General features: G+C 47.4%; 1 protein-coding gene across 1 annotated transcript in view; it reads left to right on the top strand.

The window, feature by feature from the left end:
• The window catches only part of DNAH10 (dynein axonemal heavy chain 10), a 1,963,751-nt gene that overhangs the window by 1,652,946 nt on the left and 296,596 nt on the right, over positions 1 to 14,209 (top strand). The window contains exons 63-64 of the mRNA XM_086942901.1: positions 11,667 to 11,946; positions 12,252 to 12,481. Of these exons, the coding sequence (XP_086799027.1) occupies positions 11,667 to 11,946; positions 12,252 to 12,481 (510 nt within the window). The remainder of the gene's footprint in view (positions 1 to 11,666; positions 11,947 to 12,251; positions 12,482 to 14,209) is intronic.

Raw genomic sequence — 14,209 nt, 5'->3', positions numbered from 1 at the left:
CCCCATGTGCACCACCCACCCCCCCTTCACCTATGGGGCCCGCAACGGGCCCCCTAGGTGAAGATCCGTATGCTTTTCAACGGCGGAAAACCCGCCGCGGAAAAGCACTTTTAAAATCCCTTCCTGATATGGCGGACGGTGTCTGAGAGACACCGTCACCATATCAGAGCTTTTCCGCCGCAGTTGTAAGCCAGCCGCGGCGGAAAAGCTGCGGACGGAAACCAGGACCCACCAGCCATCCTAATGTGGCGGTGGGTCATTGGTCAGTCCGCTGCGGTTTTTCCGCATCCTCGGGGCCGGCGGTGGCTTCCGCCGGCCCGAGGATGCGGAAAAACCGCAATCCTAATGACCCCCTTAGCGTGGACATTTCTTAGAGGAGGGGATTTTTGGTTAAAAGTTGTGATGGCCCTGACTAAAATGGTGGGGGAAACAGTTGCATGTGATATGAAGATCTATCTACTGGGCGAAGTGTTGAGGTTAAAATTGGCCAATCGTACATTTGTGGCACTAGCATTGCAACTGGCAAAACGTTGAGTTTCACTCAACTGGGATTGAAGGCCAGCACCTAGGTTTGCACACTGGTTACGAGATGTAGCCTACTGTCGGGACCAACTCACCTGTTATGCGGAGGAGCTCCCAAGTGTCTTGCATTCCCTCCTCCTCAAAGGATTCGCGACATACAGGAAATGATTCCTTTATTTTACAATGGAGCGGTCGTTCCAGTCCTGAAGGTCCTTCGTCTGCTCGGTCTGATGGCTTCTTGCATTCTGTTGGTCAGCCATGCACGCTGGCACATGAGGGCACTCCAGTGGTGCCTCCGCAGGCAGTAGTATCGGTACAGCGGAGATCTCAGGGAGTCAGTGAGGATCTCAAGAGAAACTGCAGCGGATCTGTCTTGGTGGAGCGTGGAAGGCAATCTGTCACAAGGAAAGCCTTTTCAACTACCTCCATCGGTGGCCACAGTGATAACGGATGCATCCACTCTAGGGTGGGGTGCTCATCTGGGGGATCTGGAGGTCAAAGGTCTTTGGTCTCCAGAGGAAAGGTTGCTTCACATCAACCTTCTAGAGTTGCGGGCCATACGTTTAGCGCTCAAGGCCTTCCTCCCTTCCCTTCACGGTCAGTCAGTTCAAGTCCTGACGGACAACACGACCGCGATGTGGTATGTCAACAAGCAGGGAGGAGTAGGGTTGCAGTGTCTCAGCAGGGAGGCTCTGCGTCTCTGGTCCTGGTTTCAGGACCATCAGATTTGTCTGATGGCAAATCATCTGGCCGGAGTTCTGAACGTACGTGCGGACAGTCTCAGTCGGCAGTTCCCAGCGGACCACGAGTGGAGGCTCCATCCAGAGGTAGTTCGTTACGTCTTTCAGGACGTGGGGGAATCCTCAGGTGGACCTGTTCGCCATTCACGAGAATGCTCACTGCCTGTCATTCTGCAGTCTCCAGTTTCTGATGCAGGGAGCCTTGGGGGACGCGGTTCAGTTGAGTTGGGGCTCACAACTCCTCTACGCTTTTCCTGCCATACCCTTGATTCCTCGGGTTCTGAGGAAGATACGTCAAGACCGGGCCCAAGTTATATTGATCGCCCCGGATTGGCCAAGAAGGGTGTGGTACACAGATCTTCTCCACCTCTCCTCGTGCCCTCTGCTCCGTCTCCCTCACAGGGCAGATCTCCTCTCCCAGATGGAGGGGCAGGTTCTACACCCCCACCTCCAGACTTTACACCTTCATGCCTGGAGATTGAGCGGGGCAACCTGATTTCCTTTTCTTTCCCACACGATGTGGTGGATGTCATCTTATCGGCCAGGTGTGACTCTACCAAGTCCATTTATTCTTATAGATGGTCTAAATTTGTTGCTTGGTGGGGGGAGAAGTCCATTGACCCTTTAAGGGCTCGTTTGTCCAATATACTTCAATTTGCACTTTCCTTGGCCCAGCAGGGTTTTGCGGTGGCAACTATCAAAAGTTATTTGTCACCCTTATCGGCTTTCCTTTGTTTGCCGGACCAGCCCTCTTTGTTTGAATCTCCTATTGTATTACAATTCATTAAGGGCCTTACCAATACATTTCCTCCTACTCCTTTTATTTTGCCTCAATGGGACTTGAACCTTGTTCTTTCATTCTTGATGGGTTCGCCTTTTGAACCTTTACACAAAGATCCCTTGAGAATTTTGTCTTTTAAGACTGTTTTTCTAGTGGGAATTACCTCGGCAAGGAGGGTAAGTGAGCTTCAAGCTCTTAGTTCAAAACCCCATTTTTGTCCATTCATGCTGAAAGAATGGTTCTCAGGACCAGGGCTGCTTTTCTGCCTAAGGTGGTTACTCCTTTCCATCTGGGGCAGTCCGTTACCCTCCCTTCCTTCTATCCTCCCCCTCACCCTTCCAAGGAGGAGGAGAGACCTCACCGCTTGGACCCTAAGACGTTGGTGAGCTTTTTCCTGGACAGGACAAGAGAGTTCAGGTTGAATGACCAGCTGTTTGTTGAATTTGCTGGCTGCAAGAAGGGGAAGGCGGTGCATAAGCACACGCTCTCGAGATTGATTATCCTCTGCATCAAGATCTGCTACTCCCTGGCGGGTAAGGAACCTTCAGGGGGTATAAGAGCTCACTCTACTAGAGCAAAGTGTTCTACATCTGCTTTGTCCAGGGGTGTACACGTAGAGGACATTTGTAGAGCAGCGACTTGTGCCTCCCTCCACACTTTCGCGAAGCATTACTGCTTGGATTCCGAGGTGAGGAGGGACGGCCACTTTGCGCGCTCTGTCCTCCAGGACTTTTTGGTATAGGAGAGTGGACACCCTCCTCCGGGAGTGGGGTCTGCTGTGGGACTCCATTCACAAGGAGAGGAATCCACTGGCAGATGTATCTATCAGAAGAACAAGTTACTTACCTTCGGTAACGCTTTTTCTGGTAGATACAATATCTGCCTGTGGATTCCTTACTGACCCACCCGCCTCCCCGTTGTCCTCTCTTCTATACCTGAGTTACTGTAATGTATATATTTTTATTGTCAAAGGAAATGTTTATTACAATTTGTTTTCCTGCATTGGCTTCACACTGTGTGTGTTATCTTGACATTTGTGTACTGTATATATCTGCTGTCATCGGTCCGTCCGTGTGCCTCGAAGGCACGGAAAAAAGGGCGGAACTGATGTCATCATGCCGGCGTGGGCCTATTATGGTGTCGGAGACGTCAGCGGAGTCGCGCGCGATGCCGTGCCTCTGTGACGTCGTCCACGTTGGGGCGAAGCTACAAAAAGAATTTCCGAATGTTGCTGACGCAAGGGGATATTCACAAGGCGAGGAATCCACAGGCAGATATTGTATCTACCAGAAAAAGCGTTACCGAAGATAAGTAACTTGTTCTTCTCACCTCAGAGGTCAAAACCAATGTCCTAACTGAATTTCTGCAGCTCATGCAAACCACTATTGAGCTCCTTCTCCCCTTAATGGGGCACTCACTAAAACACTACTAGGGGCCTAGGCTAAACCTTGTTCTGGTCCTCCAATAATGTGAAATATGAGACGCATTCGACCAAACCCTGGTGATCCTGCATTTCTGTCTCAGCTCCCCTCTCCTGAGAGTTTAGTCGTGCAACCATATACCAGTCAGACAAACTCAAAATACTTTTCCAACCACTCTCCTCCGATAGCGAGTCCAAAAGAATGTAGACCTATTGTAAGAGGGTATTTTTGTTCATCAGTCTGACCCTATGGTCTCATAATGCCACTTGCCTGCTGGGACGCTGCAACACTGAAACCCTTGCGCTTTGTGATATGGTGGCTCACATCCTCCCAAGTGTTCTGGAAGACTCAAACCTGTCCTAACCCAAATAATACCGATAGTCATGACAAGGCCAAATTCACAATTCGTAATGTCCTAGATACTACTGATACCGTCTGGTGTGCCATTAGCACCAGTGTTGCCCTTTGTCTGCATGCCTGGGTGCGGTCAACAGATTTGTCAGGCGATGTCCAGTCGTCCCTTATAGACATGCTGTGTGATGGGATTAGCCTTTATAGGGACAAGGCAGATTCCACTCTGGAGCTGTTCAAAAAGAGCAGGGCCACATCACGCTCTCTGGGCTTATCCGCAAAGGCGCCCCTTACAGATATATATATATTTATTTTTTTTGACCAGGTGCCGTGAGCGTGAGGGGTAGGTGTCCCGCCGATCCAGCGCCTGAACAAAGGTTCATCTAACCTAACAGCGCTGGCCTCACGGGAGTATGCTGCGAGGCCCTTGTCACTTCCCATAGGGTCGCCTAAATAGAGCAGGACCCCGTGGCCCTCTTTACCCCCGACCCAGAGAGGTTGTATCTGCCTTTTTCAAATTGAATGAGCATCTAATCCTTATGTTTTCTTGTGTAGTACTTTGTTGAGGTCCTGACGAATCGCCGGTTGGCGAGAATCATGTTGACCACACCAGGGGGTTGAGTTAGTTTTCTGTATACCTATACGGTCTCTAGCTCCCCTCTCACCCCTTTTAATCAGGGAATCAGCCACGTCAATAAAAGTCAGTGTGGATTGATTACCCTTCTTAACTTTCACTCACTTTTGCACCGACTACACTTTCTTCCATCCTCACTCACACCCACCATCGGCAAGGAACAAAAGAACCCCGCAAAAAGAGTGCCTTTGGGTACTCCGTCAGACATTGCAGCGCCGGTCTGTCGAGGGGCAGTGAGTTGATGATGACACTGGACACCCTTCAGTCAGGGTGTGTTTCACACCTTATACTCTGGGTGTGTGAGGCTCTCTAAGTTCCGACAAGGGAACCCTTCCAGTCCCTTTACTTGTGATATCAACTCTCTTCTCCACTCTGTAACATTTTCCCCGGGGAACTTTGTATTCTGCTGTATGCCCCTTACAGATAGTCACTTCAACCTCAGCAAAATGTACAGCAACTTCGCAATCGACCCAGTTGTCAGGATTAATGAGCCAGTAAATCTAATGCAACATGGCCCTCACAGAAAAAACCCTTTACTGTGCCCTCAGTGGAGCACAGCCACCCCTTTGGACGCTGGATCCAACGATTCTTGCTGGGTTGGTAGGCCATAAAATAAGACAGGTGAGTCCTGCAGATTGTCTAGTAAGGATTCACCCTACCCTTCATTGCCACTCCCACGCACCTTACACCGACCCTGGACTAACTGATGAAGACCATCTTATGGCATGAAGTACAAGCCCTTGTGGCCAAAGGGTCTATCGAGAGGGTGCCTGCCCCAAAAGTGGGCTGTAGGTGTTATTCTTGCTACTTTCTGGTGCCAGAGAAAGATAGAGACATTCAACCTATATTAGACCCGTGCCCCCTCAACACCTTCCCCAGAAGAACAACTTCAAAATGCTCACCCTACCGGGGTCTTCTCAGCCCTCAACTCGGGAGCCTGGTTGGTGGCATTTGATCTGCAAGATGCCTATTTCCATGTTCCCGTCCTCAAAGGCCCTTAGCACTGTCTGCGATTCATGATGGAACAGGGACATTTTCAGTTCACTGTGCTCCCCTTCGGTCTCACCAGTGCCCCTCAGGTGCTCACGAAATGGATGGCGGTGGTAGCAGCACACATTCGAAGGTTAGGGGGTCCCAGTCTTCCCCTACGTCAAAAACTGTCTTTTGAAGGCAGGCTTGTCCCATGCAGTTGACAGCCTCCTCCAGACTATGGTGAACCTCCTGTCATCTTTGGTGTTCACCATCAACGTGCCAAAGTCACACCTGCCTCCTCAGCTGTTCCCCTTAATCAGAGCCATACTAGACATGGTTTGGTTTTGTACCTATCTGTTGGAAAGGAAAGCCCAGGACATTCAGGCTATGATCTTAATCCTTGATCAACAACAAGAGAGGTAGGGAGAGTCAAGAACACTCTTAGTCCCCAAACTATATTAGAAAACAACAACAAAAGAGTGTTCCTGTTCTGGTTAAATGGAAAAATGCACAGAGCACAAGGAACCAACAAAGCCCATTTGGTTTGTTAAGAAAGCCCTCACTCACCGACCTGGTCGGTGACTTGCTTCATCATCGGGCCCCACCAGGTGTGACCGAATGTCACCCCGGTGTGCTGCGATGCCAGAATTACTGCGGAGCTGGTCTTGTGAGGATGAGAGGGCTATGTGATCGATTATGTGAACAGTGTGAAGTAGTGAGTTAAAATTGATGAGTGGTCACTGGCCATTTGGCCCATTGATCGCCGAGTGATTCAGTTGTGATTGAATGTCATCTACACCGTCATTCTCCTCCTTTTTCACTTATTTCCCTCCCTGCGCACTCGCACTGAGGGCAATTGTACTTGGCAACTAACCCCGAGTACTACACGTGAGATTGTTTCTTCACTGTTTAAGGCTATGTTACAAATCTACTAGTCCGAGCCACAGGCAGAGCCACGCACCTATACTATTAGGTATGAGTTGTGCACTTCCTGGCACCTTGAGCACAAGTCACTGGCCTAAATATGTTAACCTATTGACAAATTTTAATTGTTTGTTTGTCTTTTTATGTCTGTCTGTACCTTTCTATTTTCACAGGTGCTTTTTACTTTTTGTCTCTAATTTTTAGAGATCTGAGGTTGTGTGCGTCCCGCCTTCGGGTGGTGAAGCCCCCTCGTTTTTTGCACTTCACAGTCATTTTTTACTTTCAAGTCCTTTGGTTGGATGGGCCTTAGCGTGCCCATACCGCCGAGGTTTACACTCTAGGTCCTGACGAATGCCAGGTTAATTATACCACACCGGCTGAAACATGTTGACCATTCACGTTTTCACTTAATGTTAGTGGTAGTAGACCATCCAATTAGTTGGCCTTACCTACCATCACATTTTTAACCTTGCCCTTGATGATCTCTTATTAAAAGAATTTTTGATACATACAAGGCAATTTTAACTCACTACTTCACACTGTTCACATAATCGATCACATAGCCCTCTCATCCTCACAAGACCAGCTCCGCAGTAATTCTAGCGTTGCAGCACACCGGGGTGACATTCGGTCACACCTGGTGGGGCCCGATGATGAAGCAAGTCACCGACCAGGTCGGTGAGTGAGGGCTTTCTTAACAAACCAAATGGGCTTTGTTGGTTCCTTGTGCTCTGTGCATTTTTCCATTTAACCAGAACAGGAACACTCTTTTGTTGTTGTTTTCTATGATCTTAATCCTCCGGCATCCTGCTGATCAAGCATGCCCGGAGGCATATGTGGGATCTAAAGTCTCAGCGGGCCTAATATCTTCAAACACCTTCATATTTTGGAGGAGACTGCAAAGGACTTGCAGTTGTGGCTACTAGTTCCACTGTTGTAAACCTTTGCATGTGTTTGTCTTTGTCAGATCCGGTAAACCAGTGCACTCGGGTCCAACTGTGCCTTGCCAATGCTACAGGCACTGGGGCTCTGTCTTCGTTCCTTCCAACATGCTTTTTTCTTCTTATTGCTGCTTTATTGCCACATCTGTGCTACAGGAGGGCTGCAAGGGGCAGCCAGGCCCAGGAGTAAGAGGCCAACATTAAATCCCTGCTTCCTCTTTTCTTTTTTTGTTAGACTTCTTGTTGCCTGGCTCTGCCACAAGCTGCATTGGGGCTGCCCTTCTAGGATCCCGCTTACAATGACTGGTCTCGACACACTATTGGCATCAGCTACCTGGCACTCCAGGGCTGCAAAACGGAGGCCACTGTATCCCTCGCGGTGTTGGGGGGCCCTTACCTTTCACCTTAAAGGGGGCCCCTTTGGGCTGGCCAGATGAAAACAAATAAGGCAGCAAGGCAGTAAGGGAATGGGCAATGGGGCCCCCTCACCTTACCTTGCAAGGGGGCCATTGAGGTTTTCTTATGCCACTGGGAATGGTACAATCAGGCAGAACTATTCCACAGCAACTGCTCAAGTCAAAGACTCCTCTACCCCTGAACTTATCATTTTTGCTTTTAGTGGATTGGACGGGGTAAAAGAGCTTGATAAACTACTTCGGGCTAGAGATTAGAGTGGGAAGATCTGGCAGAGTAAGCAACGCTGCCGTGCTTAGACCGCGATCACAGCTAACAGCGTTGCAACGCCTTCTGTTTTGTGTCAGTGGCAGATAAAGGGCTCCTTGAGAAATTGTCTTTGAAGCTACTTTCTGCTGTGTAGGACTGAACAGGGAAGCCTGATGTTTTGAGGGATTTGTTTCAAGTCATATCTGCATAATAAGCTTTTCATCAAGCATTGGTTTCCTGAAATTATGAGGTTTTCTATAATGGGCTGTTGTGATACTTGCGTAATTGCGTTGTTTGCTGAAGACTAGACTATTATCTTATAGCAGTTTGGTCTGAATTCTATCTACTAAATGGGCAGTTCTCAAAATAACTAATTTCGGGGTCCCAAAAAGACCTACCTAATTAATATTCATCAGGCAAGTCGCAATGCGCGAACCCCTGTGATTTGCTGCAATCACAAGGATGGTGGCCTGCATGGGCAGCAGACCACTTTCCCTCTGACGCCATTCCAAAGCAGAAAACCATTTTTGAAACCAGCTTGAGTTAAAGGAACAAGGTCTGCTATTAAAAAGGAATTTTTCTATTTTGAACACTAAATTGAAAGCATGCAATGGTCTCCTAAAATTTGGATCATCACTAAATTGTCACCATGATTCGCAAATGCAAAGGGGTCCACAATGACCCTTTCTGCTTTGCAAATCATTTACCACCGCAGCTTGGGAATTGGGAACTGAGCAAGGGTTTCCAATGGGATTTACGGTTACATAGTATTGATACATAGATTACTAAGTTGCAATGTTAAAGGAACGTCCCAAACATGTCCCACCACAAATTGCTATTAGGTAAAGAATTCTAAACAAATTTTCTAAAATGTGGTTAAAATATATATAAAATATTTTTTGCTGTTGCAAACCATGTATTTTATCGAATTGAAGGGTTTGCAATTCCAGAAACCCTTAGTACATCTAGCCCCTAGTTCCCAGAAGTGCTTAATCATCAATCTACCAGATACAAGAGTCTCGGAGTTGAGACAACTATTCAGAGATAGCACAGCAAGCATAAAACTTACTGTGAGGTGTGCAGAGGTCCGAGTCATGATGAGACAAACGCTTGTTATAGCTCGAGGAAGCCTGGCACACATCAATTCCATACTTTGCATTTAAACAAATCACCAATATAGCCATCAAACAACTATTGCTGCAAACAGATAGAGCTTTATTGGCCGGTCGAAGTCATGCATGGATGATAATGCCTTCCTACAAACTGCTGAAACCACAACCATATTTACAAGAGGGTTTCACAGATCACTACAAGCGGAAACTGACCCTATTGAGACTGGGGTCATTCACCACAAAAGATCTTACTCCAAAATGGCTGCGGACCTGGTCGACCACGGATTGCCGCCTCTGTGGAAATGGAGTAGAGTCTCTACTACATCTACTATGTATCTGCCCGGCTCTACACAATACGAGGAAGATCCTTTTACGGACAATCTTGAGAGAAGAACAATTAAGGACTTGCAGAGCGGCAGTCATAAAATCTCTTAGCGGTTCCTCTGTTCAACTGTCTTGTAAAACAATCACATTCTTGAACATAGCAGCAAAAGAACTTGAAAAGAAGGACTCAGTGATCAAAGAATTTGATAAGAAGGACAGATGACCAGTATTCCATCATGCAGTCGGAGTCCTCCTCTGAACTTTTAATCAGTTTTATTCTCTCCCTTTCCCCTCTTCGGCACAAGAATTTCACCTGAAGCAAGAGGTATAGACATGTTTACAACTCAATCTTAAAGACCTCGGGTCGAGGTATCTTTTTTACGAGATTTTGGATTTTGGAATTCATTACTTCACTATTTATAAAAAAAATGGTTCGCTGCAATTTTTAATCTTGTGTACTGTGTTCCATTGTATATCCCATGGTGGTATGTTCCACCCTTTTATCAATCAATCCTATCATTTGTAAAGTTCACCACCTACCCATGAAGGTCTCAAGGTGCTGGGGGTGGGGAATGCTGTTACTGCCCGAAAAGCCAGGTCTTGAGGAGTTTTCGGAAGGTCAGCAGGTCTGGGTCTGCCGTAGGTGGATGGGGAGGGTGTTCCATGTCTTGGCGGCGAGGTGGGAGAATGAGCTGCCACTGGAGGTCGCTCTTCTGATGCGGGGGACTGAGGCGAGGGCGAGGTCGGCGGGGCGGAGATGGCGGATGGGGGTGTAGAAGCTGAGTCGCCTGTTGAGGTACGTAGGTCCGGTGTTGTGGAGTGCCTTGTGTGCATGGGTGAGGAGCTTAAAGTTTATCCTCTTGTTGACGGGGAGCCATTGTAGGTCTCTAAGAGGGGGTGTGATGTGGCTGCAGCGAGGGATGTTGAGGATCAGGCGTGCAGAGTCGTTCTGGATGCATTGGAGCCGCCTCAGGAGTTTGGCAGAGGCTCCTGCGTAGAGGGCGTTTCCATGGTCCAACCTGCTGCTGACGAGGGCCTGGGTAACCGCTCTTCTCGTTTCAGTGGGGATCCACTTGTAGATCCTGCAGAGCATGCGGAGGGTGTTGAAGCAGGAGGAGGAGAAGGCGTTGACCTGTTTAGTCATGGAGGGGGTGGAGTTGAGGATGACCCCTAGGTTGCGTATGTGGTCTGTGGGTGTTGGGGCGGTTCCCAGTGCGGGCGGCCACCAGGAGTCGTACCAGGCCGAAGGGGTGGATCCAAGGATGAGGACCTCCGTCTTGTCCGACTTCAGCTTCAGTCGGCTGTTCCTCATCCATTCAGCGACGGCCTTCATTCCTTCGTGGAGGTTGGTTTTGGCAGTCCTTGGTGAGGGAGCGGTCAACTGGGTGTCATTGGCGTAGGAGATGATGTTGAGGTCGTGCCGACATGCGACGAGGGCGAGCGGTGCCAAGTAGATGTTAAACAGCCTTGGGCTGAGGGATGAACCCAGGGGTACGCCACAGATGAGCTCGGTGGCTTCGGAGCGGAAGGGGTAAGGCGGACGCTCTGTGTTCTGCCGGAGAGGAACGAGGTGGTCCAATCAGGGCCTTCTCTTGGATCCCGGCTTCGTGGATCCCCTTGATCGTAGTGTGTGGTGGCAGACCGTGTCAAAGGCGGCTGACAGGTCCAGGAGGATGAGGACCGCTGTTTCACAGCTGTCCAGCAGGGTCCTGATGTCATCGGTGGCGGCGATGAGGGCAGTCTCGGTGCTGTTGTTGCTACAGAATCTGGTCTGGGAAGCGTGCAGGATGTTGTTCTCTTCAAGGTAGTGGGTCAGTTGCTTGTTGACGGTCTTCTCGATGACCTTCGTCGGGAACGGGAGCAGGGAAATGGGCCGGAAATTCTTGAGGTACTTGGGGTCCGCCTTGGGTTTCTTTAGTAGGGCGTTGATCACAGCTTGCTTCCAGCTCTCCAAGAAGGTTGCTGATTTTATGAAATCAAATAAAAGCATCTTTTACTGTTGTAATGCGACAAAAGCTTATGTTCCTCTGTTTACAGCCTCATAGATATGTATGTATAAATACATAAACTTAATACAGTCAGTGATTCCTTACTCAAAGTGAATTTTCCAGATCTGCGCATGCTCTCACTAAACATATGTTGCTCTCAAGCAAGTTTCAGTTTTAAATCATGAGAAATTATTTTGTTTTGTTTACTGCAATTGAAAATATAACAATGTTGTACCATTGAGCTTCTGTTGTATCTTATCAATGATGTCCATATTTCTGTTACTGTTTTGCAGATAACGTCTTTTAATGATCCTGATTTCCTTAAGCAACTGGAAATGTCCATTAAATATGGCTTCCCTATCCTATTCCAAGATGTTGATGAGTACATCGATCCTGTTATTGACAATGTTCTGGAAAAGATAATCAAAGGGGTCCAAGGGCGTCAGTTTATCATGTTAGGGGACAAGGAAGTTGACTACGATCCCAATTTTAGGTTATATCTTAATACTAAGCTGTCAAATCCCAGATATTCTCCATCAGTATTTGGAAAATCCATGGTCATCAATTATACAGGTAAGATGATGATTAATAACACATACGACCACATATTTGAAATATCATGCTCATTATTTTCAGAATGAAACAGTCTTAGGTTACCAATTAAGTAACAGAAAGAGATAACTAATGATATAAATAAATTATGTGTATATAATTGAGAATGTTTTGAAAAACCAAGCATGAATAAATCTAATAAAATTCTGTATATACTAATAATAATACGAATAGGTATATTTTTTACTGGGTTTTTATAGTATAGCTATGCTTTATAAACATACCTTCATGACTTAGGATGTATGTTTTTTGTTTTTACTATATAGTAACGTTGAAGGGCCTAGAGGATCAGTTACTTAGTGTTATTGTGGGCTTTGAAAGGAGAGAACTTGAAGAACAGAGAGAAAGTCTCATATTGGAAACCAGTGAGAACAAAAAGCTTTTGAAAGATCTAGAAGACTCACTTCTTCGAGAATTAGCCACATCAACTGGGAACATGTTGGATAATGTGGAGTTAGTGCACACTCTTGAAGAAACAAAATCCAAAGCCACCGAGGTAATTTTGTATCCAGACCATATATTCTGTGCTCTTGACTTTTACTATGCCTATCCCTTTAATGATGACAAGTTTTATTGTTTTCACACATTTAGGCTATTAGGCCAATAATGCAAATAATGTCAAGAATTTTAATGGTAGCTGTCAGTTTCAAAGATGCTTTTTAGTGAGGGTTTTAGGTGACATCATGTACATTGACAGCACAGTTCTGGTCTGTGGTTACACGCAGAGCTCTGAACGTTATGTATGGTCCCAAGCAAGGATATTATCAAAAAGACAATCTGATAGAGACTTCTAGCTGCAGATTCCTTAACTTTGAATTACCCAGGCGTCAGTCTGGATACGGAAACGTTTACATGAACAGTACCCCTGCGCAATGTCGTATTGCTCTGTTCAGTTCTGCGTGGCGTCGTTGGCGCCAAATGTGATGTTGCAGTCACCTATATAGGCACCACCTAGATGCCCCTAGATCATTTCTTTTCCGCTCCATTTAGCACATTATCCAGAGAAAAGCTACCCTCCTGTCTATTTTTGACAGACTTTGTTGACGTTTTGGCAAAGATTTTTTTTTGGGGTGTTGAGGATGACCTTGAGAAAAGTAGGGTTTAAGCACACAGCATATCGGGTACTGACCCGTACTTTGTGTGCCTATAATATCTGAGGGAGAAATCTAGCAGCAGATTCCTTACCGTAGAATTTTTCCCAAGCGACAGTCTGGATTTGGAAATTTTTCCAGCAGAACCTCTGCGCGTCGGTTGAGGGCGTTGTGCGACTCTGTATCGACGTTGTCTACGTGATGTGATGCACTGATGTCAGTTTCTTCTTTTCCGTGTTACTACTTGGAACCGGAGAAGTGGTTCCTCTGGCCATTTTTTGTCCTCAGATGTTTTTTCAAAAGTGTGCCTTCTTTCTATGCCTACTGGTTTTAAACCTTGTGAGTCTTGTGCTCTACAGATGTCGGGCACGGACCCTCATTCTCTGTGTGTGTGGTGTTTTGAGCACCGATCACGACTTCAAGGAGTGCGATGCTTGTCAACAAATGAAGCCAAAGGGGAGCAATGGATGAAGCTCCCGAGGGCGAGGTTGTAGAAATCCTCTGAATCTCGTTGATCTCAGTCTCCTTCACTATCAACTGTCCCTTCACGGAGCCGTGACAGGTGCCGTTGCCAAAGACGTCATTTGTCGACGTCCAGCGATAAGTTCCGTCTTAAATGGTAAAAGTTGCAGCATCTTCCGGCTTTGTTGTCACATGACGGGGTTTCCAAAAATCTCCTCTCGCCCTCAAGCTGAGGACCCAGTGAAAGAGTTACTCCCGTGCCTCCCTACCTTTCCTGGAGCTCGGGCGAATTTAACATCTTTGGGTCCTCACCTTTCCCTAGAGCACCTTCAGGATGTGAGGAGGTGACATGTGCTTTGACTGTGCTCGCGCAGGCGAGTTTGCCCTCGATGGCATTTATGCCTTTAAACACATCTACGCTGGTGCATAGCCCTTCAGGGCTCACACTTGCTGCATCGATCGACTCCGACTTGTCTTTGGGGCTCGCGTCTGCAGCGCTGATCGACTCCGGCTCAGCGCCAGTGCACGACCCCTTGGAGCTCGCTCCTGAGATGCATGCCGCCCCTTGCCTCAGTTGTCAGAGGCCCTTCCACTCTCTTCTCCTGACATCGGTACAACACCAGATCAGCGTGGATCGATGTTGGGTGCTGAGCCCATGCATCAGGGTTTGG

The sequence above is a fragment of the Lissotriton vulgaris genome, chromosome 11, assembly GCF_964263255.1.
Source record: "Lissotriton vulgaris chromosome 11, aLisVul1.2, whole genome shotgun sequence".
In the NCBI taxonomy this organism is placed as follows: Eukaryota; Metazoa; Chordata; class Amphibia; order Caudata; family Salamandridae; genus Lissotriton; species Lissotriton vulgaris.
The sequence above is the reverse complement of the archived record's forward strand: the minus strand, read 5'-3'. Positions and strand labels throughout refer to the sequence as shown.